Source organism: Pholcus phalangioides, unplaced genomic scaffold (genome assembly GCF_987345545.1).
Source record: "Pholcus phalangioides strain wild (caught in Gottingen) unplaced genomic scaffold, Ppha-v1.0 ptg000041l_1, whole genome shotgun sequence".
NCBI lineage: Eukaryota > Metazoa > Arthropoda > Arachnida > Araneae > Pholcidae > Pholcus > Pholcus phalangioides.
The window spans coordinates 7,256,347-7,283,240 of record NW_028301627.1 but is presented as its reverse complement, the minus strand read 5'-3'; the positions used below and the strand labels follow the sequence as shown (position 1 = coordinate 7,283,240).

Below are 26,894 nucleotides of genomic sequence, written 5' to 3'. Positions count from 1 at the left end.
ATTTTCTTCCGAAGGTTACAAAGCGATTTTCTTTCATCACAATACAGGGTGAGGAGGAACATGTAAATTTTACTGTGTGAAATTTGATTGAGGCGTTTCATAAATTTCAATCTGTATATTTTTGTTATTGCGGTTTTATAAAATTTTAATACTATAAAATTTCTCTATTTCTAACTGATAATTTTACACATTTTACTTTTATTTTAAAATCAACCATATAAATTTTCTTCTATTTCCTTCCGAATACTCTTTCTGAAAATTTAACTCGTGGAAGTACGTATACAATATTGCGAAAAAATATCTAATTTATTTTTTTCTATTCCTTTACAGAAAAACCAAAGATTGCGGCTTTTCAATTTCCGAATTTTGCAAAAATTGGGGATTTCGTGACAGTATCATGTGCAGCTGTGAAAGGTCGAGTACCTTTCACTTTTAAATGGTATAAAGATGGTCAGGCTTTAAGTAGAACGGACAGCATCAAAATTACGGACGGCGACCGTGCGTCGATGCTAGAAATTAACCCAGTGTCCGGCACTTCGACAGGTAGTTATTCGTGTGTTGCCAGTAATAAATATGGAAGTGACAACTATTCGGCGGTATTGAGCGTACAAGGTAAGTCAATATTAACTGATTACCAAATATTGTTTCTTTGATATAATCAAATTTCGGATATATAAAAAATGTGTTCAATTAAACTACTAGAATGTACTATTGTATGTATTTCGGAGAATTTTTTACGTTTTGATACGTGGTCTCTTTAATTTGAAATTTTTCACAGCTCCTCCTGCGTGGAACGTTGAACCAAACGATGTAGAAATAGTTGCGAGGCATGTTGCTACTTTCCATTGTTCTGCGATTGGTTCACCGACGCCAACTGCAAATTGGATGATTGTGGAAGGTAATGGGTTATGGTCAACAAATTTTTGCCCCAATCTTATTAGTGACCAGCTATAATACCCGGCGCTGTCTATGTAATGGCAGAATTAAATGTCACTTCTCCTTAATGCAAAGGAATTAAAATTCTTTTAATAAGGGCGTATACATGGCTGAAACTCATTGTTGGAGAACCACGGTAACCAAAGTGTGTGTTGTGGTCAACAAACTATTGTTGCCTGATGGTTTTTATGCCCATTTCTGGCATATACCCTGCTCTGACGAAGTTTTAAAGTAGCCAATCGTTCAATCTGGGTCCTGTTTCGTATGCATGCAAAATTTGGCAACGATCGGTCTAAAATTGTATATTTGTATAGAATATGCACACACAGAGAGAAAATAAAGTTTATGTACAGGGTGATTTTAAATTCATGGGACAAACTTTAACGGCCGTATTCACCGACAGATTAGAGATCGACACGGATTGGTTAAAGATTTTAATCAATTCGTGTGGATCTCTAATCCTTTCACTTGTGATTGCAGTTAAACTCTGTTGGTGAATACGACCGTATGAGGTCATATAAGACTTCCTAAGCAATCATTTTTGGTCATAGAATGTGCGGTCAAAATGCAATAGCAAAGGCGGTAGAGGGGTGTTTTTAGAGGGTGCACAACACTAAACTAAAATAAATATACTTTTTCTGACGGATTTGCTGCAATAAGTGCAATCAACCATTCAAAGGTGCAGGTTATTCTAATGAGGTAGGCCTTCTCATATGGCAACCTGGGTAACTTTAAATTCCGCCACAAGTCATTATACCTCTTGATTATCTGTTGACTTGATGGTCCTCGCAGTAATAAGAAACAAACTCCGATCCAATCTGACGATGCATGTGTACCCTCGAATTGCAGATTGCACATATCGCAGCAAATTCGTCGAAAAAAAATATATTTGCTTTCGGTGAAGTGCTGTTGAGCACTCTCTAGAAATATCCTCTACCGCCTTCGCTACTGCGATTCAGCCATACATTTTATGACCAAAAATGCTTGTGTAGGTGTCTTATATTGTGTCTGAAGTGATGTATAATAATCGGATCGGGGGAAAAGGCCATGGAGCCGAGGAGATACAAGGTTGTTGTCTGTTGGACATGAGAGATGTCGGACGCTCTGGTTTAGGCGTCTATGTAAATAAATATGATTATGAGTTATTCTCGTTGGCTCTGGTGTATACTTAAATAGTGATATGTCTAGGGGGTCAAGCGAAGCATATATCACCTCTTAAAGTTTGTCCCATGAATTCATAGTAGTTCATCTGTACGTAGATTTTATTTTAGATGTTCTCCAATTTCAAGGCGTAATTGCCAATTGACATTCTTTAAATGCGACTATTATACAAATGAGTTTCATCTTACTTTGAGTGAAGTCCAACATCGTCTCGTCTTTCTTCATGGCAATTTATGAAATTGTCACCTTGGGGCCTTGTTCTGTTCAAAAGGCAAATTCGTGACGGGTAGGATTTTCTCGACGAATTCGTGGACCCAGAAAATGTTTGACGTCCTTTTCCAACAATTGCAAAAATGTCTTTCATCAGAAAACACTGAATTCAACTGCCAATAAAAAACTCACTAAAATTACATATTTTAGTTGAAAAATATTAACAATTGGACATTCATAATGAATGCTAAAATCATGTTGTTTATTTCTAGAAGTACCATTCTGTATGATGATGCACCCATTTCTCAAATAGCGACATATATTGTTTTTATTGTGTATATATATATATATATATATATATATATATATATATACTTCATTTTTTATAGGAGACAAAGAGAAGTCAATATCATCCGAACGTGCTTCTATACTAAGTAATGGGACGATGCTCATACGCGATGTTCAGGCAGTTGATGCCGGCGTATATGCATGTCACGTCAGGAATGACGTCGGGCAATCCTTGAAAAAGAACGTCTATCTCAGAGTGATCGGTGAGGCTCACTTACGAAAGCATACGCATCCTTCCAATATTTTACATAACTTTTCTGTGTATAAATTTTATATCTATCAATTCTGAATGACGTCAATAAAATTTTTTTTTCTAATATTTTTACACTGGAACTCAGTAGAAAACTTTAGATGCAAAACTCAGTGTTTTTTTACAAGTATATATTGTTAGTTCATTATTTTTCCAGTACGTGGCGCTAGTTGTACGTTAGACGTCCTCGTGATTTCTGATTGTGACGACTCTACTGAGTTGTGTAATCTCTGTTACTTTGGTTTCGTGCTGGATACTGAAATGTACGGTATCTAAAATAATGTTTGCGCTTCATATGACATACCAGTTCGTATTAGATGCTTACATGGTTTACTTAGAGTCTGCGATTTGTTCTCATTAAGTGGATTTTTTCATTAAGGTGTCGAATGAATTTCTACGGTATGATTCACGTTAGACATTTGGATGTAAAATGGCTATTGACTCTCATTATAGCCTTTTGTGACATCGTTATTGCAAGCGGTAAGTGTCACATATACGTTATTATTTAGCATTGTATTTTTTATTATGGTATTTAATGAATACAAAATCTGACATTCACACGAGTGAAAATAATTAATTCATTTTTGTGTATGTAAATAATGTATAAGTATCAAAATATAAATGCTAATTTTTTTTAAAACCACTCACATGGGATAATTATCAACTTTATTTTTCAATCAAAATTAGTAATGGGTTTTCCTGTCATTTTCCAAATATACAATGACTTTATGTGCAGAATTTTCATGAGAGAATTTCGTTATTGATTATTGATTTAAATTATCATGCAAAAGTCAGGAATGTTATTATACATCTAATTAATCTTTATTATTATAACTACCGGCGTTTCTTAAGCTATTTTGCTTTTTGTGTAACCCTTTAATTAAAATGAAGTATAGAGGAATCTCTAGAATGTACGGGCTCCTAGAATAATGACATTCGATTATAACGACTGTGAGCTTTATCGTTGTAATTGAAATCGAGGGTTTTTCGGACACTGGTGTCGAAAGGTATAACCATTTACTATCATAAGAGAATAATTATTTCAACCTAATATATAAATGAAGTGTATGTCACACTCAAATGTGTTACGTCGCCCGTAAATGTAGAAGTGTAGGATACAGCTTTGAACGGATGATAAAAACAAGTATTAGGTCGCAGACTTTTTTGTAAATTACACAAACACATGTACATATACGAACATGTATACAAAAATACAATGAACACGCTATTGATCTCAAGGGACGTGAATGCCATTCCAGCAAGTCTATCATGGTTACTTAGTGATATTAGTTCAACAACAGCCTTATTAATGTGGTTTTTATAGGTTGGTAATTGTTTCATAAAGTGTGTGTATTATTGCTTTTAATTTCTTTTCGTCTTGGCATGTTCCTTTTGTGCTTAAACTTTTGAGACGGACTATACGGTTAAGCTTTGTTATTGAAACGAAGAAAATATACCTACAGATGAGTTGTTATATTGTGTTGTTGTATTACTGTTATAACACAGATTCATTATTTTTGGATCAGTATATCTGTAGCTCTTTTGGAATAACGTTTCACTTGCTTTTGGCACTTGATTACTTAATCTAGATGAACTATTTTATTTTTTCTCTATCCATCTATTGTTTAAAAATGAATACATTATTAACCTAAAATGTAGTTTTATCTTATGACATTTTGTTGTATTGTTGTTTGCTGTGGTGTTCGTTATTTTGTTATATACAAATTATCTAGGTTTTGTATAATTATTTTTATAGTTTTGTATAATTTAGACTAATTTATTCCTTGAACTCGGCTATGAAGTTAATTCCAGAAGTTCCTTAAAAAGAGCTTATATGTACTAAAACGATTAAAAGAATCAGGAATCAATCCTGGAGAGAAATGTACTTGTGGCTTACTTTGGATATCAAAACATAACACATGAATCCGAATCTACGGCTTCTACGAGCTCTACCAATAGAGGGCACCGAATAGTGATCGATAAAAATACAGTGAATCCTGTTTTGTATTGTCATACTTACAGTCCCTCTGCGAAAATTTGCTATCACTGACGCTACTTATCCGAGGTATCGATACAACTAAGCTAAACCGTATAGTCCGTCTCAAAAGTTTAAGCACAAAAGGAACATGGCAAGACGAAAAGAAATTAAAAGCAATAATATCCCATCCATAATCCACATGAAAAATCACAAGTAATAAGTAAATCACGATTTTTGATATAAAATAGAAAATTTTACACTTGAATATCTCTCTCAAAAGTTAAAGCACAGCACAAAAAAAAAAAAAAAATCCTGGTACAATACAAAAAATTGCAATATAAAGTGTTAGTGATATTTCCCTGTATCACTTTAAAAAACGTGTTCCCATTGGTAGAATCGTATTTTGCAAAGATTCCTGGAATGCCAACATCCGCTATAGCAATACCGAGTCTTTCTAGAGGCTTTTATTGCTCTCCAAGTTAAGAAATCTCACGGATAAGAATGCCATAAAGATTCTTTATCAGGTTTAGACCCTGGCCTGACCATCAATTTAGTCGGTACGAAACTAAGAAAATTTATTGGAGAGTTAATGTTTTGTGCATGTTGAAATAGGAAAGGAAGCATTTTCTTGCTGAAACTCCCACTCGGATCCCTAAGACGCTCCCCAAATGGGTACCAAATATTACTCGAGCGTTTTCTTATTCTTCTTCAAATCTTGTCTTTCAAAAATTGACAGAGTGTAGTCTGACCATTCGAACCAAATCATCGGTAATTTTACACCTTTTCATTGATGAAGACAGCCCTCGGTTCTTCCGTAAAGCCATGCCAGTAAGTTTTCTAGTCATCATGGTCAACTAAATTTCACTTTGTCTCGTCGATGAATGCTGCTTTCAGCCATTGACATCATTCTCTTGACCAGTGTCTGTCTGTCCGAATACACGCTGCACGTGGCCTTCCTGATCTCGGTTTTTCATCAAAAACGTTCTCATCTGCAAGAACTTGATATATACCATAATTTTTCGAGACGGACTATATTTGGTATCCATCACGATTCCTTGCACTACCTTCCCACGATGGCTCGGGAGACCCAAGGTTCGACGGACCACTAGTTGAGGAATGAATCATAGAAAAACAAATGATAAGGATTTCAAGTTATCTGCACTGCAATTAATAATTTACTTATCTAATCAACTTAACTGATACTTTATAATAACCTATTTCATTGGTAGAATTTATTATTTTGAAATATTTTCACGTGTTCTGAAAAATTCCATTTCTTTTCCAGAAAAACCGAAGATTTCTGCTTTCCAGTTCCCAAACTCCGCCAAGATCGGTGATTTTGTCACAGTTTCGTGCGCAGCTATTAAGGGTCAAATTCCGTTCAGTTTCAAATGGTTTAAAGATGGTAGTACGCTTAAAAAACTCGACAATGTAAAAATTACAGACATTGAACGCGTGTCGGTTCTTGAAATCAACCCAGTGTCCAGCAGCTCACCCGGTAGCTATTCCTGTATTGTTAGTAACAAATACGGCAACGATAACCATTCGGCATCGCTCATTGTGCAAGGTAAGTAAATGCATATTATATACAGTATAGCGTTTAATTGAAAAAAAATTTGCAAGTCAAAAGTGTTTTTGTGATGAAGTTATTTTGTATAAGGCCGGTATTACACTATAAAAGTTTGATAAAATCCATTTTATAAAACTTGAAAAATCTAACCAATAAGGTTATTGGTTACATTCTAGAAAATTCAACCGTTGACCTTATTGGCTGCATTTTTCAAGTTTTATAATAGGACTTTTATCAAACTTTTATAGTGTAATATCGGCCTTAAGAGGAAGAAGGAATTAGAATTTTATAAATATATAGTGAAACCTTTCGTAGAAGCCGTCTCCCAAAAGAGTACCGTGACCATGTGATCCGAATGTAACGGGACATTCTTGTATTTCCCTCTTTTCGGCTGTCCTAACTATTTCTACAGCAGGGGCCCGCGGAGCTTTTTCCCGTGGCCCGCTGATCATTTTTAGAGAATGTCTAAAGACATCGAAAGACGGTTTTGATTTTGTCCGCAGGCCCAGTGGAAAACCGAGCACGCTCGCGAGGCCCAATCAGTTTTTTGTGGCCCTTCATCTCAGACGGAACCACCGCACACAAAAAGGCATACCCAATTACAGAATTCACAGAAATGCTGAAAAGTAGAAATTATTTCATAGCTAATCAGTAACCAAAACTGACGCGTAATGAAAGAAATAATGTGAGAATAAATGAGGTTTTGAATTATTTTTGGCCCCCCGTATAACTTGGGGGGGGGGGTCCCCTTGGCCCTTCTGTTAAGATGTCACTGTGCCATGGCACAAATCTGGAGTCCATCTTATAATTCTAAATGCCTCAGTAATGGGTTTGGTGACCCGCTTTCTTCATGGGGGAGTTTTAATTTGGCCCGTGATGAGACTGAAAGTTTGAAGACCCTTGTTTTACAGGAATGTCCCGTTTTTCCAACGAAGTTTACTTATGTTTGTGATTTTTACTGAAAACCGTTGATGGACATGACTTAAAAATTACATTACAATAACTATGACTATAAATATAAGTATTCTCTCATCTCACACACTCATTTTACCCATCATCTTCACCGATATTTTCTTGCAATTTTTCTCGTAGCATAAAATTTGGTGATTATATTTTATTGATAAAACTTTGGATTCTAAATAATACACTCTAATTGTCACTAAGACCCTACGATCGAGACAATTTATTGCTAAAATCTTGCCGTTTAGAAGTAAAAAAAAGGTCTGATGCAAGAGGTTGCACACGACCTTTTCAGTCTCCGGGCCAGATAGATATGTGGTATTGCTGCCCGAGACTGGTATATATATGCTGACCATTTGACCCGTATTTTACGGGATATTTCCGAAATTTTAGGAGTCCTGAATTTTTTCAAATATCTCGTTTGTTCCTGTATTTTGTACGAAGCTCACTTGAATTTTGATTCCTTTCTGAAATCAAGGACGTAAATCATGAATTATTTTCATAACTTATAAGTTGTATTATGATAATTATGACGAAATGTCATAATAAATTTTAATCAATAAAATATTCATCTTATATATTTGTAATACATGTACGCTTCTTTTCCCCGTGAATTACAGTTTAATCATGCAGTAATCTTCTTTTCCCACCATTGGCGGTTTTCAGAAATGTTGGTGATATTTGACGACTTTACTTATCTTTGACAATTTTTCACTATGATTGGCTATTTTACTTGCTTTTGATCATTTTTATCACTATGATCGACAACTTTACTTGCCTTTGATGATTATTTTCATAATGATTGGCAACTTTACTTGGCTTTGATAATTTTTTTTACATTATACTGTACGACTTCACTATATTCAGACAACTTGGACAATTTTTTTTTCACTATGATTGGCTACTTTACTTACCATTGACAATTTCTTTAAATTGATAATTGATGATGTCCCATATGAATCCCGATTTCCGGTACTTTTAGGAAAGAAACTATGGACAGCTTAGGGGACGATTATATTGTGTCGTGTGAATTGATACTTTTCTCTACCAAAAAGCACCTTTCTACGAAGGTTTCGACAGGTGGTTGATGCCAATGATGAATCCGGGAAAGACAATTCAACTGACCTTGCGGATAATCGAACTCACATTCTCTCACTTGCCGGGTGAGCACACTATACTACAAAGCCAATGAATCCTCTTTCTTTTTAGTAATAGCGGAGAATGATATCATCTTCTGATAAGTCGTCATCTTGTAGCAGTGTGAGAAATTTTGAGCTGTGTCCTGAATTAGGTCTCGCTGTTAATGTACGGCCCCGTTCAGTGCACAAAGAGCTCTACAGAAAGAGAATTCATTGGGTTTGTAGTCTAGTGCTGGATTTATGTTCGCATCAACCAACTGTCGAAACTTTCGTAGTAATAGTAGAGAGGGACAACATCTTCGGAAAAAACGCCTTTCACCCTTTGAAAGTTCGCATTTTGCCCACGGGGTGGAGGTACCCCTGGCCAGATGCAAATCGCAAGAAATGTAGATTGGCCCTTTATTTTCCCTTAAATGACAACCATTTGCTGCCATAATTTACCACAATGTGAGTTTTTTGGTGATAATTTCATTATTATTACGATTCGAATTTCCAGTATTTTTCTTAATGAAATATGGCTAGTCTACCGCATAACTAGTCTTTTTCTGCTGAGAAATTGTTCTCTTGGTAACAGAGAAAGCTATCTCTCTCTCTCTCTCTCTCTCTCTCTCTCTGTTCTCTTGGTAGTTCTTTATTAGTTTTCCTTCATTCAGGGGGCCCGCCGGTGTCAAGGAAAAGTTTGAAGTGGAACGAAGGGGGCTCTCTTGGGCGGGTTTACCGTATTTATATAGTAAACATAAACATAAAGAATGCCTATGTATAAAATGTACCGCAATGATTGCATGGTAATGCTTATGTAATTGTTGCGATATTTTCAGCTCCTCCAGTATGGAAAGTTGAACCGAACGATGTCGAAGCAGTTGCCGGACACGATACCTATTTCCATTGTTCCGCTGATGGTTCACCGACACCATCTGTGACTTGGACACTTCTGAAAGGTAGCGTTGTTTCAAAACCAATCTTCTTATTGGAACTTTCAATGTAATGATATTGTGAAGGGTTAAGCCCTTCGGTTAGAGCAGCGTTTCTCAACCTATGGTCCGCGAAGATGGCTGAAATCATGGGTTCTCGAACTGTGCTGCCAACCTTCGTCAGGGTCACCACGGAGAGGCGGCCCTAACAAAGGTTTTTCCAAAAGACTCGTAGTTACACTGCTCTGTGGAGCCACGGATAAGCGCTACGGGTGGAAAAAGTTTAAGGTGCTTATATAGGTGGTCCGCAGGTAGACTTGGCAATTTGATCCAACTGGATGAAGAACTATTTAATTGTTGTCATTTATATTAGTAATATCCATCTGGGTTAAAGTAAAAATTTTACTTTTATAATAAAAGACTCGTCATAACTCATCGAGGAAAAAATGCAGGGAATCGCGATCCTAAATATGGGTTATTTAAAATATGCAATTTACGAATTTTTGCTAAAAATTGTTGAAGAGTGAGGAAATAAAAAGCTCTTGCAGCAAATCGCAAACTACAATTTCACAAAGAAAAGCATTAAACTGCGAGTACAGGTGGCCATATTTCCATTGAAAAAAAAGAAAGAAAAACTGGGATCTTCAATTCAGTAAAGTACGGGATATCGCCTCAAAAATGTTGCTATAAGTCGGCAAAATCACCAATTGTTGTTGAAATTGTTGAAAAATTACCAATGAAAGACATGGAGACATATGAATGCACGTATTGTTCTATCCTCCACGAATAGAAAGGCCAATAAACGGAGAATCTCAGTGAACTGAAAAAACGGTAAAAACATTGAAACTGACAAATATGTAAGAGGAATATTAATATTTATAGCCATAATTATCATGTAACTGGTAAGTTATGAAAACCATTTTTTTCATTCACCATTCTAATAAATATTACACATTAAAATGAGCATCGGTGGAAAAAAACGGGACAGATGTAGAAAGAAAATCGGAACGACCAAAAATACATAAATGTCACTTTTTACAGGACATGAGTGAGTTGCTTCAGACATATTACTGGTCCTTGGGTTTAGAAACGCTGGATTAGAGGGATTGCAATACAAACAACGAGTTTCTTCAAGGGGAAACTGATTTTTAAGATCCTTGGGATTCTTATAACAGATTATAAGGGGCAGGTTTTGAGCTTTCCGGATACGACAACGTTATTGAGATTCCCGAATCAAAAAACGCTATTGAGTTTCCTGGATACAAATACATTACTGAGCTTTCCGGATAAGAAAACGATAATTATGACCATTTATATTTATCCATAGTTGTTATGGTTATCTGTGGCAACCATAACGATTAAGGAATCTGAATATCGATACCTTAGTGATTCATGTACAGTAGAAACTCCCGATAATGGACACTCATGAGAAAAAAATGTATTTCCGTTACAAAAATTTTGTCCGTTAACGGGGAGTGTCCGCTAATGGGGAGGTACGATGACACAGTAGAGCCTCGTTTATACGACTTTTGCATTTATACGACGTTTAGCTTCGGTCACAATTAGCTCCAATAAATGATAATGTTAAAATGTATATGTTACTCTTTGCGTGCGTGCGTGCGTGTGTTATTTTCACCCGTACATGCGGACACTACGCCTATTTTACAATAAAAATTGAATTAAATTAAAATAAGTGCGAAGAGAAGACAAAAGCATTCATTACAACGTTATCAAACTGGCTTTCTTCACCCGTATCAACGAACACATCCAACATTACTATTCGAATTCACCATCCTGGACCACTGTTATGTTCCGCTAATCAAGTAATTAATTACTGAATTATCATATTTACCAATACAAGCTTGGGATTATGCATAATCACCGTTGGATATGATAAATTTTTGAATTATGGCCGAAAATTCACAGAGTTTCGGAAACAAATTAGAGTTAGCCTGATTTTACTGTCCGCTATCCAGAGTGTCCGCTAACAGGGAGTGAAATACATTAAGGTTCTATTCTACTGCACTGGGATCAGTGTCCGTTAACGGGGCTGTCCGTTAGGGGAGGTTCCACTGTATAGGGGTCGATGTATAGGTGCCGGCGAAACCCGAATTCCGGCCAGGTCAACTTGGCCGGACAGTTCGCGAAGTGGTTAACCTCGGACATTTTCAGTTATATATTGTTTTTTTGTCTCGTCCAGATTTGTCCCGTTTTTCATCGATACTTTTGTAATAATTGCTGGAAAGTCATAATATATGCACAAATAATTGTCCTAATATAAATTATATTATAGCAGTTATGGCAAAAATTATAATTATTCACATTTCATATATTTAATTTTTTCCGCAATTTTTCAGCAGTTTTAATTGAAATTGATGATTGTGCCTACTTTCGGCCTTGTTTTTTTTCCCCGATGACAATTGGCGACGTCCCGTATATTTTACGGATTGTTATTTAAGAAACCCAGTTTACCGTATCTTTCGCTATGAAATATGGTCATCAGATCATTTGAATATTCTTTTCACGACGTACGGTACTGTACATTTTTGAAAACTGCGATTCGTAGCAGCCCTTTTTTTCCCCCCAAAGCTTTCAGCAATATTAGCAGTAATTAGTAAACGGCGTTTAAAGCAATTGCATTTATTACAATTTTTCGGCAGAATTCAGTGAAATCCGGCATTTTCTATATCGCAATATCCTGCGTTCTCCTCGATGATGAATGGTGAAAATAAGTACAAAGGTATACTTTTCATCGGAACCCATATGGATATTGCTAATATCAATTGCAACGGGTGAATAATTTTATGAGGTCTGCCTGCGGACTATAGGTTGAGAAACGCTGCTGTGTGGGAATCAGCCGGGGCAACTAATTGACGTTATAACCGAGTTTGGCTGCATTGCATATTCCAGGTGTATGCTGATGTTCAAATACAATATGTTTCTTAATTTTCAGGAGACAAAAATCAACCGATAACATCCAAGCACATCTCAATATCCAGCAATGGAACAATGGCCATCCGCCATGTTCAGGCTATTGACTCAGGGATGTACGTATGTCACGTCAGGAACGACATCGGGCAGTCCTTAAAGAAAAACGTCTACCTTAGAGTTATCGGTGAGCAACGGAAATTCGATTCCCCCCATTTATAGCGGAATTTCATTAAAAATTATTTGATATGGAAGCCATTTTGTGTGTCATTTATCTTTTGTATTACTCTTTCGGTCTAAATAAGACAATCTACATTTCTTATAGCTCCATCAAGACTATTATAGTTATATTTTTGTCCGATATGTGGCGCTAGCTGTACGTCGCCTGGTATAATGTTGTCACTTGAATAACACACTATCCGCGCTGAGGAAGCCAGAAATTGTTTGTTGTGCCGTTTATACGGTTGTAATGTCATTATACTGAACATCTATAACGTCGTAAATACTTTACGAATATTTCTCTTACGTAGTTCGATGTAAACTGACTAAATACTGTCCCTAATTCGCATGGAAATGAAGCTGATAATGAGAGAAATACTGATCCTAATAGTGGCAGTCTTGTTGGAATGCGAATGCAAAGGTAAGGAAAATTTCCATTTATATCATTATTTTATTAATAGTTGTCGATACTATTTTAGATTCTCTGTGTATTTGAAACATGAATTGAATGAGTCCAAATAATGACAAATACTGAGTTCATTTTAATAATTATGATCATATTTAAAAGCTGGGCTGGCTTAATGTCCCCCCCCCCAGACAAAATGTTCAGGGGGAGAGGGGCCCTTACCTACCCCTGTCTACCAATGACTCTTGAAAAGTCTGGCACCAAATCTTCTTATCACGAAGAAACTTACGTACTTGAGGACTATGGGCCGTGCCTGTGTCGGCTCTGCTTGAAATATATATTTTTAATTATAAATATGGTATTATTGCTGCTCATTAGGAGTAGACTGAGTAGAGAGCTGTAGCTTAGTGGCCAGGGGACCATGGCCCCCACAAGGATGGTGCTGTGAGGGCTTCAGCCCGGAGTTCCGGATGATTGTCATCAGTTTTTTTTTTATTTTCACGCCATAAATTAACTATAGAGGGGCCAGTGAAAAATTAGCATGGAGGGGGCTGGCCAAAGTCCCAGCCTGGGGGCCCTGATCCAGGATATGAGGGCCATGCAAGGGACCGATTGTGTATTAATTTGAAACACTGATTTAGTGTAAATCAATATAATGGGCTCGCTGAAAGTCTTGGCTTGATGGGACCACCAAAAATTCTGCCTAAAGCTGCACATATTAATGTGGACAGTCATATGGAAAACTTTTGAATTCCGAGAAAGCACTACTGACTGTTTACGCTTGAGGAACCCATGGAATGTTATCCATGTTCACAGGGACCCCAATAAACCAGAAAAGCCCTCTAGGAAATATTTTGTCACTGTCATTTATTACTATTTGTCTCGTAACTTCGATTGAGGAATTTCCAAGGGAACCCTAGAAGCGATTCCCATGTTTTGAGGAATCCTTGAAATTAGTAATATTGCAGAAGCTTGTCAACGTTATACAGAAACTTTAACGTCACATACATATTTAGTAATCACCTAAAAAATAATCGCGGTGAATAAACATTACCAATGTTCTGTGGTACCCTTGAAGTAGCCATAGGTAATATCTCATACCTTCATGTATAAACTTTGAGGGGTTCCCTAGATTGAGAACATCGTTTCAGTCCACGTTCTAGGAAACCCTTGATGTTACATGAATGTTCAACGAATTACTTGGGAAGTATCCATGCTCTTGAAAAGGCGGAACCGCAGCTGGGAAACGCTGATACAGGAAACCCTTGCAGCAATCTCCACGTTCTAGGAGTCACCCGGAAAAAAATATCAGGTAGCCTTGAAGATATCGTAATTTTATGATTATATACATGTACAGTATGTAACTTTAAGGACATCACTTCAGTCTAAGCTCTAGGGAACCCTTAATATGGCATAAATGTTCAAGGAATCACTAGGAAAATATCCATTTTCATGAAAATGTGGGACCCTAGCTCAGAAATGCTGACTTAGAGAACCCTTGAAAGAATTTACAAGTTCTAGAAATCACCTTGAAAAAAAATCGTGGCTTTTAGAGGATGTAACTCCAGTTGAGTAATGCTGATTTGAGGAACCCTTTAATTCCTTGTCATGTTCTAGAAATCATCCATGATCTCGAAATGAGAACATTTACGATTACGAGCTGTGGAACACTGATTAAGTGAACCCTTGAATCAATCGAAGTGGAGCCCCAGTAAGGAAATGTTGACATAGGGAACCCTTAAAGCAAATCTCTGTGTTAAAGGAACAACGTGTAAAATTCCTATGGTCTTCAAAAAGGGGGGAACCCCAGTTGAGAAACACTGGTTTATGGAATCCTTGACGCAATTTCCGTGCTCAAGGAATCACCAGCAAAATATCCATAGACTTAAAAAAGTGAAACTCCTATAAATATGCGCTTATTTAGGGAACCCTTGAAGAGGAATCTTGAGATTCTAATAATCACCTGGAAAATACCCATGCTCTTGAAAAAGCGAAACCCCAAGTTGAGAAACACTAGTTTAGGGAATCCTTGAAGTAATCTCCATGTTCTAGGGATCCCCTGCAAAGTATCCATGCACATGAAATAGTAGAGAGAGAACCGCTGTTTCCCACCCAACTCCACTAGTTGGAATTTGCCATATGGCGATATATGACTGGAGTTGTTGTGCTGTATAGTAGTAGTAGTGGAAACCTTGTAAATAAACGCTGATTTAGATGACTCTTGAAGGAATCTGCGGATTCTAGGAATCACCGAGAAAATATTCCTGCTCTTGAAAAAGTGAAAACCCGATTTTGAGAAATGCTATTATAGAAACCCTTGATGGCTGAAGGAATCACCAGGAAAAATATCTCAAAATTTGTGTGTGTATTGGGGTATCCTATGATTCCCCCAATATTGGTCAGGGATAACACGAAATGTTTCCCAAATAAAAGATTGTATGTTGAATATAGTGATAAATCACCCAGTCGTTACAAAAGCAATTTAAGGGGTGCCGGAAAAGTGCCCCAGATTTTTAACATTTCATTCAAATTTTCAAAAGTGCTACAAACGTTAAAATTTAGGAATTATAATCGGACCGTATTTATTACATTTAGCGTAAAATATATCGTGTTCGGAGAATTCACCGGCAGCAGTTCGATGCGAGACAGTTAGCGAGGGAGTGAGCGATTAAGTTACTCAGTCAGTGAGAGAGGGAGTGAGTGACCCAATGAGTATGTGAGTGAGTTACTGAGTCAATAAGCGAGTAAGTCAGTCCGTGAGTGAGCGAGCTGCTGAGTCTGCACTTGACTTGTGCAAGTGCACTGAGTCTGCACTTGCACTGGGTCACTCACGGACTCAGTGGCTCGCTGTCTCACTCAACCACTCACTGACTCAGTAACTCAATCGCTAACTGAGTCGCATCGAACTGTTGTCGGTGAATTTTCCGACGGTGAATTGTTGGCGGTGAATTTTCCGTAAACCGTTTATCCTTTTACAATGGCTTGTAACTACTTCAATGCTGCCAGTATGCAGGGTGGTTATAAATAAACTGACACTGCTCAGACGTATGTAGCACCCATTTTAATGATGGGCATTTTTGATGGAATTTGGTATATCAGATATATGAACCATGGGGCGAAAAGAAACAATATTAAAAAATAGTTCCATTTTTCATCACCAGGTGAATAAAATGGCACGTATCTTGTTCCCATAGTCCAAATAACGCATATACCAATTTTCAATGAAACACGTTCACCACAACGGGCTCTACATAGGTCGGAGTAGTGTCAGTATTATATTAAGCTGAATAGTGTCAGTTGAATTATACTCACACTACTTCATTGAAACTTGGGATATGTGTTGTTTGGACCATGAGAACAAGATAACTGCGATTGAAAAGCGCCACCTTATTCACCTGGTGATAAAAATTGAACTATTTTTCATCGAATCTTTCTTTTCCATATTGCCCATATATCCTATATGCTAAGTTTCAATAAAATACCTCCATCACAATGGGCACTACATACGTCTAAGTAGTGTCAGTTTATTTATAACCACTCTGTATTAAGAAAACCTTGGTGGTGCCGGGTATTACAGCTAGTATCACACCTATATTCTAAGAATTCTTCACAACATTTTATACCTCACGGAAAATGATTAGCCTTGGGAAAATGATGCGATATCTTGGGAAAACCTCCACTGAACCCTTTTTGAAGAAAGGCTGCTACAATTGAATAATAATAATGCCATATAAAGTAAATTAGTAGAAAAATATCTGCATATTATTTCTGGAACCTTATATAAGTTACTGATACGCACTTTTTCTCGCCAACAGAACAGCCAGAAATCGCCCCCTTCCATTTCCCACGCCTCATTAAAATCGGTGATTTCCTGAGCGTGTCCTGCGTTGTCATCAGAGGTCAAGAGCCGTTGAAATTCACGTGGTTGAAAAACGGCAAGAAACTGGACAAGACATCCAACGTCAAATTCAGTGAAAGTGAACGAGTTTCTCTTTTGACCATCAATGTCGTGACCAATAATTCTTCTGGAAACTATACGTGTCTCGTCAAAAACGCGTACGGAAGTGATAATTACTCGGCGTACTTATCAGTACAGGGTAAGTTGGACCGTATCCACACATTTTTTATACTTTAATTCAATGATTTTTTAATTTCAATCGAATGTATTTCTCCATATTTTTCAGGATACCTTTTAACACTATTTTCTCCAATTCAGCGCCCCCTGTATGGCTACATGAGCCAGCGGATGTCGAGGTATATGCTGGAAGGAATGCCTTATTACAGTGTTCTGCTGCCGGATCACCGACTCCGGTGATAACCTGGGCCCGACTAAAAGGTAAGAATATAATTGAAAACGGTTATGGAAATCAAACTTCCCAATTCAGAGGACTGTGGGGGGAGCTTTCTACTGGTCCAAATGACACCAAAATCAAGCAACCAATACCTGAGATCATTCGCTCATCATTGATTAAATGAAGCATAGTGGTATAACAGTTTGCTGATAGGTGTCACAGCCGCTTGATAAGTCATTCTATATGTGTCTAAGGTATCTCTCTTGACTAACCAGCGTTTTTCCATAGATGAAAACTATAATTCGGCTTATTATTCTCTGTAACATACCGATGAATGCTGGTTCTCGGATGTTACAGGGTTACGGGTTGCTCTCGGTAAACCTACGAATATAAAACGTGTGCAACCTTGAGGGACATATTGAACATCTTTAAAACGATTTGTATCGGTGGTAAAAGAGAATATTTCTATAAGATTTGGTTAGTGTCAGCTAAACTCTGGCTGGAATGTCAAATACGGTCCGCATTTGGCTGTATGGGTTGATTTAATGCCAATATAGTTCGTCATCCTCAATCACTCTACATTGATACGGTAATTCAGTTCTGCATGGAGCTACACTCTTGCGGCCATCTACAAGGACTGGTATCTGGCGTAGAAACGTTATTAACTTCACAGTTGCCCACGGGGTAGTATGCGACAGGTGTGGCCACAAAAATTGCCAACGGAAGGTAAATAAAGTGTCATTGCTTGTCATTGCCGCAACGTAAATGATAAAATTTTGTTCCTATAAGCTATTGCCAATGGTCTCCACAAAAAAGGTGCCAATTATCACTGAAATCGCTGAATAATCGCCAACGGTGGGAAAGGGGGGGGGAATTATTGTCACGCACTCTGAGTTTTAATGTATTTCATGAAAAAAAAGTTGAACACATGATACTTTCATATGTGAGAATGTTTATATCCATAATCTCTGAATTATCGTATAATTTGTAAGTTTTTAAAACTATCTTCATTTATGAATTTAGTAAAGTTTTAAAATTCGTGTACGCTTTGAAAAAACGGGACACTTCTTGAAAAAAACAAAAGTTGGGATGGCAAAAAGAACGGTAAAATACGGGACGTATAGTCATTGCATCCAGTATCAACAACGGACCTTGACTTCTCTTTCAACGTAACAATTTAGTATGCTGTATTGCATTTGATCATGCTCATTTTGCCAATTTCATATATGAATGTAATTGTAATTTAACACTTTCTTTCGTTGAACAGACAAAGGACAAGAAACTGAGCCGAAATCCGATCACGTGACCAAGCACCAAAACGGATCACTCGGCATAAACAACGTCGAAATGAGTGATTCCGGAAATTACATCTGTCACGTCAGCAACGGCATCGGACAACAATTGAGCAAGTCCGTCTTCTTGAGAGTCATTGGTGAGATTTCCCAAAACAAAACTCAATTCACACGTTGTCTCACAACAAACGCCACAATGTGTACCCGAGCAACTATATGTCCCGATTTGTTATCATTCTACAGATTATATATCTATACACTTTTTAGTTCCGTATAGTTTCCCTACGCGGCGCTAGTTTTCCACCAAATGTAAACCTGTTTTTTTTTTTTTTTGCAGCTTCCTCCCATCATACAGTAACGCTTATTTCAGTATTTCGGTCGCCACAACACGTTTATCCATTCGAATAATCCATTATACGACCGTTAGTTTCTTTAGTTTGTGTGTAAATATTGTTGTACATTCGATGTGAAATATATAATGTATTTCAGACAATACGCTATACTCACAACAATGGTTATTGCATCATTTCTACCATATCATGGTGAGTACATTTTTTTTTATAAATTTCACATTCAGTTAATATAGACTGCAATTATATATTACGTAGAAAGTCGAAATATTCATATAACAATGAGAAAACTATGCAACATTCAATTGACATGAGAACAAATGTGAACAATTTCGTGAATATTCTATTGAACATGAAATGAAATTTGGATTTCTGTATTTCGATTGGAAACAATGAGCAAAATTTTATTGTTTACCTGCATTTGAATTATGAAATAGATTCCATATAAAAGTTTTAATCCAGTTTTCCCTACAATTCGAGCATCAAAGAAATCAAAACCGGTGTAAAAAAATGATTAACATGTCTCTCTATTGTTGAAAAACGCATTGTTTGGAACCGTGGTAGCTATGTAAACATTTCAAAAAGTCATTTTCGAACGTGCGAAAGCATTGTTGATGGCCGTTTTTCGATTATCTTGGACGTTAAGAAGTTATGAGATAGATTTTCGCTTATATCGGTATAGTTTGGTATGGATTGTACGCAAATTTTGGTAGAGATCGGTCACAAATAAAAGAATTAGGGAAAATCATTTTTATATTCAAAGAAGTAAATTTCAAAGTTCAACGTTAAAAGAAAAGAAATTAGTGAAATATCTTCAAAGTTGTTCAGAAAATTTCTAAAAAAGTCTGAAAATCAATAAAGAAAGTTTGAAGAACTCTAAGAAAATGTATTATTTGTAATTAAATTACTGTCGTATTTTTAATAAAAATCTACTTAAATTTCAAGTTTGTTAAAGTGTAAATTTCATATAATGTTTTAATTTTTAATATAAAATTTATACAAATTTTACAACTTTTTCTTTCAAGGTTTTCTACAAATTCAGCCATTTTCATTCCCTTCAAAAGTCCGCGAAGGGGAAACTGTCAAAGTACTTTGTGCAGTTACGACTGAAGATAAAGTATCGTTCAAATGGCTTAAGGATGGATTCATTATCAAAAGCTCCGAGAGGGTAGAGATTGGTCTTCATAGAGACTATTCGGTGCTAAAAATCAAAAGCGTAATCGAAGAGGATTCTGGGAATTATACGTGTATCAGTGAGAGGTTGAACAGTCAAACTAATCACAGTTCTCTGCTGATTGTACAAGGTGAGTGAGAAACTCTATTCGATATATTTTTGGGTTTTGTTTCCTCAGAATTAATGTCGTTCAACCCTTTTGATTGACACGCAGTGAAATAACCGGAGTAGAAACATTTCGATTGGTTATGTTAGGGTAAAACGCAATATTTCGGTTATTATGCATACTTACCAATCGTCGTGGTAAGTTTGATAAATTTTATCACTTTCACCGGCGAATATACATAATACCCAAGCGTCGTTGGTAAATTTGATAAAAACTGAAACCATGTATTACCAATACCAGTGCTTAGTAACTAAGTGCCGTTGATGAATTTGATTAATACTCGAAATTGATCACCTTTATCTGTGATTATCAAATTCACCAGTGGCTATTTTATACAAATATGAAAAAAATTGCAAATGAGTCTAGTATGTGCGATGAATATGGTCGAACACTGGTATAGTGATAACAAATTTTGCGATCGCACCCCGATATAATGATACAATACATTTATGAATTATGATGTATAGTATATATCATATAGCGTGTTTACCAACGACGCGACGCTTAGATATTATGCATAATCACCGGTAAAAGTAATAACTTTGGGGAATTTATCCAAATTTACAAACGACGCTTGGATTATACGCATAATCGCCGGAAAAAGTGATAAATTTAGGAAATTTATCGAAGTTACCGAAATGCTTGGTAAATATGCATAATAACCGGTTATTTTGTGTGTGAACAGCATTTTTTCACATTTACTTTAACAGTTGCATGAAGCAAATAAGGGGTACCCGGAATGTTATTAGAAGACAAAAAAAATATTACTGCCAATATTTAAAATAATATGGGCTGTTGTACTTCACTGTATTTATATTATTTATATATATTTGAATAATTTATTGCACAGCAATATGTCTCCCCCATACATGGTACTTCCCTGCAAAGTGCCAAAAATCGTTCTTGCTTGGCTTGTCAATAAACATTAGACATGCGTATCTTTGAGCCATTCTGGTTGTGTTTATAGGAACTTCACGAACAGCTCTCAAGTAAAGAACTAATGTTTAGTAGGGGCTTAAAAGCATCAATGCCAAAACGAGTTCAAAATATACAGTGCCTTAACTTGAAAAATACAGGGTGTTTCAAAAAGAATTCCCCCGATATGAAATGCGTATATTACAAAAAATATTGACATAGGCACTTAAGATTAATTTTATATTACATGGCTAATTCTAAAGTTTTTTTTACAAACCAAAATTAAAGGTTCTCAATATGTCCACCATGGATGCACGGCATGTGTCAATGTATATATACGGTAGTCAAATTCGTCCCAAACTTTTGCGAGCATGTTTGCTTCCACGGCTCCTGTTATGCGTATCTTCAGTTCGGTTAATGTAGATGGAAGGGGAGACACATAAAATTTGTCTTTTATAAACCCCCACAAGAAGAAATCGCACACAGTGAGGTCCGGCGATCTTTGGGGGGCCCAATGATGTTTAACTGAATTGTCATGTCCCGTACGGCCAATCCATCGTTATGGAATGCGATTGTTCAAAAATTCTCGAACATCCAAGCTCCAGTGTGGTGGTGCTCCGTCCTACTGGAAAATGAAGTCATCCGAATCGGTTTCTAACTGTGGGAAAAGCCGATCTTGACAAACTCTGAAGTGACGGCCGAAGGAAGAGCGTTAGCGCTACCTGTCGACAACTGCGTGAAACTCGAGGTTTTCCTCTTTCTACCTTTACATTATTCGATCAAAACGGATCAAAAGCTGAATGGTTATGATTTTTTTTAAATCGGATGATTTTATTTTTGAAACACCCTGTATGAGAAGGAATGTGTTGTGCTTGAGAGCAACACGACCTAATAAAGGGTAAATTATGTGACATGAATTTTATTCCATTGTAATGTCAGTACTGGTGTAAAAGAAACGAGATTTTAAAAGCGTTATTAAAGTATTAAATTTCAAATTATGTACTGTATTATGAGATTTGAATAGCGTAAGATACATGAAGATGTTATGAGTGGCAATGGGCAATGATGAAAGTTTCTCAAGATATTTGGCATAATGAAAAAAAAGGAAAAGAACAAATGGCCAAGGATATTGAGATATATGATTAGAATGTCATGAATCATTTGCCGAATGTCTCAAAGTAGCGGATGAAAATATTATGCGATACTTTCAAAATGATTGGCTACGAGACACTTGACTGGCCACTTGCGGTAAAATCCGAGATACTTCACTGGCTATTTTTGATATTAATCGAGATACTTATCGCTTAACGCTATCAACTACTTTCGCTATTATTCGAGGCACTTGTCTAGCTACTTTCAGTATTGTTCCAGATACTTGACTGGTTACTTTTGATATTTTATGAGATACATTTGACCGTAATTTAATGTTATACTTTCAAAATTATTCGAAATACTTGACTGAAATTTCATGCCATACCTCTTCAGAACGATCAGAAATCCAATGTGACACTTTCAAAACAATTCAAGATACTTCATTTGGCTAATTTCAAAATGATTTGAGATACTTGACATTAACTTTAAAAATGATTCGAGCAGTGCCTTTGGTGCACCCAATTTAATTCAATAAAATTATCCTGAAATACTCGACATAAACTTTGACAAAAATATCTGAAATATGTTTAACTTTATGCTCATATTCTAAATTTTTGAAATTCTTGGACAGATGTTCATGAGAAGTATAACGTGTACAATTTTTATTCCTGATTACAATATTTACATTTTTCAAAGCTCCTCCACAATGGATCATAGAACCTACAGACGTCGATGTCACAGAAGGCCAAAGCCTTCGCATTCAATGCCAAGCTAAAGGGCGACCGAAACCTGAGATAACGTGGAAAAAGGGTAAAGAGTCCCGATATATCGATATCTTCTATTTTATTTAAAACTTCAAGCAGCATAGTCATTGAAGTTTTTGAAACCATGAAAATATCATTATCCTAAAAATTTACGCGTTGAAAATTTTCAATTTAATGCTAAAGTTCATAAGTTCCTGCCATGGTTGATGAACCAAATATCATTTTAACATTTTCGTTTCTTCTAGATGGCGTTCCAGTCACCAACACTGCAAGAAAACATCAACTACAGAACGGAACGCTCGTCTTCACCAGCGTACTCAACGCCGACAGAGGAACGTACACGTGTTACGCACAAAATGGCCAACATAAGTCGCTTAATAAAAATATTTCTGTAAATGTCATTGGTAAGATTCGTATAATGTGCGTATAAAAATATAATATTCGTATATAAATTTTTCATTAAATAAATTCAGAAATTTGAGTCTTACACAACATTTTCGATTCATATTAACTCCACAGTGTGGCGCTAGCTACCCGTTCAAGCCGTTACGATATTACGAGGCTAGGCTGAACCAAGCACTATTTTGTGTAACCATGAATAAATAGAGCATCTCATGTTCGAATCGTCTTTTCAGTACTGGATAGATCTCATGAAACGGGCTTTACCTACAACTTGTAAACAGTATTCACAGTATTTACTTACACAGTACAGTTCTTAAATCACTTCGAAACATTTTGATAATTTAAAACGGGCATTTTTTAGGCCATGAGAAGCTTGTTATTGTTCGTCATGTTTATCATCATCTATGGGACCTATGACTCAGACGCTAAACGTAAGTTATGATTATTTTTCAATTTACTTCATCAGTTTTATTATAATATTTACTGTGTGCTACTTTAGTTTGCCAAGCACATGTTTTGATTATATGATTTATAAAATATTTTGAAATGCTTATAATATTTATTTCATTAATATCGTGGGTAAAATTCCTTTATTGAGCATGAAAAAATACTACTTGGATTTTATTGGTGTGTGTGTGTGTGTTGATACCCCCAAAAATCTTTTAACGATTCATGATTTAGGGCCGGAAAGGTAATGAGCCCTTTAGGTCCAAAGTTCAGTGTCCCCACGTAAGCTAAATATTTGTAAAAACACTAAACTTCTGGGCTCCCCCCCCCCCTCGAGTCAACGGTACGTTTATGGTACCATAAATAAACTTTAAACAACTTTAAGTGTTGTATTAATTTAATTTTACAAGTTTAATTTTTGATTAGCTTCGATTTTTTGGTTGAAATTCTAGTCTTTCTTTGATTGCTTTGATCAATACTTCTAAATTGTAGCAAAAATTCAGACTCATTTTGAATAGTTTTGATTCTTACAAAAATCTCTAGACTTGCATTGATTAGTTTTGTTTTCTAAAGAAATCTCTAGGCTTGCATTGATTCGATTCGTTCTCTAGGAAAATCTCTACACTTGTTTTGATAAGTAGGGAAATCGCTAGACATGCTTCGATTAGTTTTATTTTCTAGAAAAGTTTCTGCAGTAGCACACACATTGGTTAGTTTCATTCTCTAGAAAACTCTCAAGACCTAGTCTGCTTTGGCTTCCAGAAAAAACCCCCTGGACTTCCTTTAATTGTTTTTAATTTTCAAAAAATCTGGCTTTTGATTGTTTTAATTTTCCATAAAAATCTTCAATCTTGCTTTGGTTAGTGTTGGTACTTAAACTTTGGTGCTGAACTTCCTTTTAGTAATTTTGGTACCTAGAAAAATTTCCATACTTATTTCGATAAGTTTTGGTTTCTAGAAAATCATCTATACTTTGCTTCGATTAGTTTCGTTTTCTAGTAAAATCTCTAGACTTGGTTTGATTAGTTTTATTTTCTAGAAAACTTACTTTGATTAGTTTTTTTACCTGAAAACAATTTTATACGAGCTATGACTAGTTTCGGTTTTTACAAAAGAAAATCTGAATTCACTTCAATTAATTCAAATTCTATAAAAATTTCTAGGCTTGCTTTGAAAGGTTTTTTACCTGGAAAATCCTTTAGACTTACTTTGATCAGTTTCGGTTTCTGGAAAAACATCTCGAAATTCTTTGATTTCTAAGGACTGCAGACCTGCTTTGATTACTTCTGATTTCTAGATTAATTCTTAGACTTGCTTTAATCACCATAAAGCACTGTGTAATCATGCTTTTGGTTTCTAGCATAAATCTAGATCTGCTTTTATTATTTATCTGTAGTGTCAGGAAGAGATAGTTACGTTGTCACAAAACTTTGATTTGGCTATCATTTGTCTTTTCTCTCATGAGTTTTATTCATAAGTTATTTATTTATAATTTTATAAATGAGATTCAATGAACACTTCCCCCACACAGAAGCTATCTGAATACATTAAAAATTGAGCAGCTATTCATTACTATTCAGATTTACCTCTCACTGATTTGTAATACATATTCACACATTTACGGTTAACTAATTTAAAAAATCATTTTACTGTCTTTAAGTAATTTTGAAGATGTACCAATATGTGTTTTGCAGGTGATAATCCGAGGATACAGAGCTTAAGCTCTCCAGAAAGACTTTTCATCAATGAACATGCCAAGCTTGCATGTATCGCGAGCGGTTCCGATAGAGACATCAAATTCAAGTGGTTCCTGAATGATTCACAGCTCATTAATGACAGAACATACCAGGTCACTAATAATCACGGTGTGTCAGCTTTATTGATCACTAATGTGACCTCCTCAACGAGTGGCAACTACACGTGTGTGGTTGAAGGGAAATCTGGAAGTGATGCGAGATCCGTGATGTTGACAGTCACTGGTAAAGTTGATTATTTTTCTATTTTATCGAATGCATTTTTCCAAAAATAGTGCCGATTATCTCTTGATGGAAAGACATTAATGTATCAAGATAATTGGAAGATTTAGTCTTGATTTAAATCCGTTAGTCACGATATTTTCACATCTCCGATTTTGGTTTTCACAGTACTTACTTAATACAGTTTAAAGATTTGTTTGCATTGATATACATATATTTCCAAAGTACCTATGAATGAAAGATTTATAAGTTGACATGTATAGATGCGTAAAGTGCCTAAAGTAACATTAGAACTTGTGCTAAAAGATACGTATAGGTTCTGATACGATAACCATTCGGTTAACCTACCAGAGAGTGTTCAGTATTTTCTCCAAAAATCACCCGTTTAAAATACCTATAGATAACTTCTATATTTTCAGTTGAACATTTTTATAATTTTAAATTTTTTTTAATCATTTTAATTTTTTGATAATTTTAAAATTTTTTATAATTTCAATTTTATGATTTTAAAAATGTTTATAATTTAAATTTTTCTTTATAATTTCAAAAATTGTATAACTTTTAATTTTTATAATAATTTTACAATTTTTAGACAAATATTAACTACAATAAATCTTTTACGAGTAACCAATTTACAGATTTTTAGATTTTCCGTATAATATATCTTACTTTTTCGAACATTTCTCTTACATAAATTGAAAATAATTTCACTTTTTTCTTTATATGATTGTTAGCTAATCTTTTCGAGAGAATATCACATACATACATTTGATGTTTGAATTATTTCATGTGTCCAGCGCCACCTGTGTGGTTGAAAGAGCCATCGGAACATGTTAGAAAAGAAGCTGGGAGCTTCCTGTCTTTGGAATGTCAAGCCAAAGGATTCCCGACACCCGTTATAACGTGGACTAAAACTGAAGGTAAGGGATTACGAAAAATCACGAAATAAATGTAATGGTGCCGGAAATACTCATATAAAGCTACGAAAACTCACGTCATATCTCAAGT

General features: G+C 35.8%; 2 protein-coding genes across 2 annotated transcripts in view; both read left to right on the top strand.

Moving 5' to 3' along the window:
- The window catches only part of LOC149065203 (hemicentin-2-like), a 41,267-nt gene extending 28,654 nt beyond the window's left edge, over positions 1 to 12,613 (top strand). Inside the window, exons 19-25 of the mRNA XM_089254328.1 lie at positions 331 to 612; positions 779 to 898; positions 2,697 to 2,858; positions 6,169 to 6,450; positions 8,469 to 8,576; positions 9,371 to 9,490; positions 12,417 to 12,613. Of these exons, the coding sequence (XP_089110454.1) occupies positions 331 to 612; positions 779 to 898; positions 2,697 to 2,858; positions 6,169 to 6,450; positions 8,469 to 8,576; positions 9,371 to 9,490; positions 12,417 to 12,613 (1,271 nt within the window). The remainder of the gene's footprint in view (positions 1 to 330; positions 613 to 778; positions 899 to 2,696; positions 2,859 to 6,168; positions 6,451 to 8,468; positions 8,577 to 9,370; positions 9,491 to 12,416) is intronic.
- A 217-nt stretch (positions 12,614 to 12,830) lies between these two features.
- Positions 12,831 to 26,894, top strand: part of LOC149065202 (cell adhesion molecule Dscam1-like) — a 50,253-nt gene continuing 36,189 nt past the window's right edge. Inside the window, exons 1-11 of the mRNA XM_089254327.1 lie at positions 12,831 to 13,031; positions 16,832 to 17,113; positions 17,233 to 17,352; positions 18,576 to 18,740; positions 18,938 to 18,954; positions 19,037 to 19,142; positions 19,976 to 20,254; positions 22,994 to 23,107; positions 23,307 to 23,481; positions 25,582 to 25,889; positions 26,684 to 26,806. Coding sequence (XP_089110453.1) covers positions 12,959 to 13,031; positions 16,832 to 17,113; positions 17,233 to 17,352; positions 18,576 to 18,740; positions 18,938 to 18,954; positions 19,037 to 19,142; positions 19,976 to 20,254; positions 22,994 to 23,107; positions 23,307 to 23,481; positions 25,582 to 25,889; positions 26,684 to 26,806 — 1,762 coding nt within the window. The 5' untranslated portion in view covers positions 12,831 to 12,958. The remainder of the gene's footprint in view (positions 13,032 to 16,831; positions 17,114 to 17,232; positions 17,353 to 18,575; positions 18,741 to 18,937; positions 18,955 to 19,036; positions 19,143 to 19,975; positions 20,255 to 22,993; positions 23,108 to 23,306; positions 23,482 to 25,581; positions 25,890 to 26,683; positions 26,807 to 26,894) is intronic.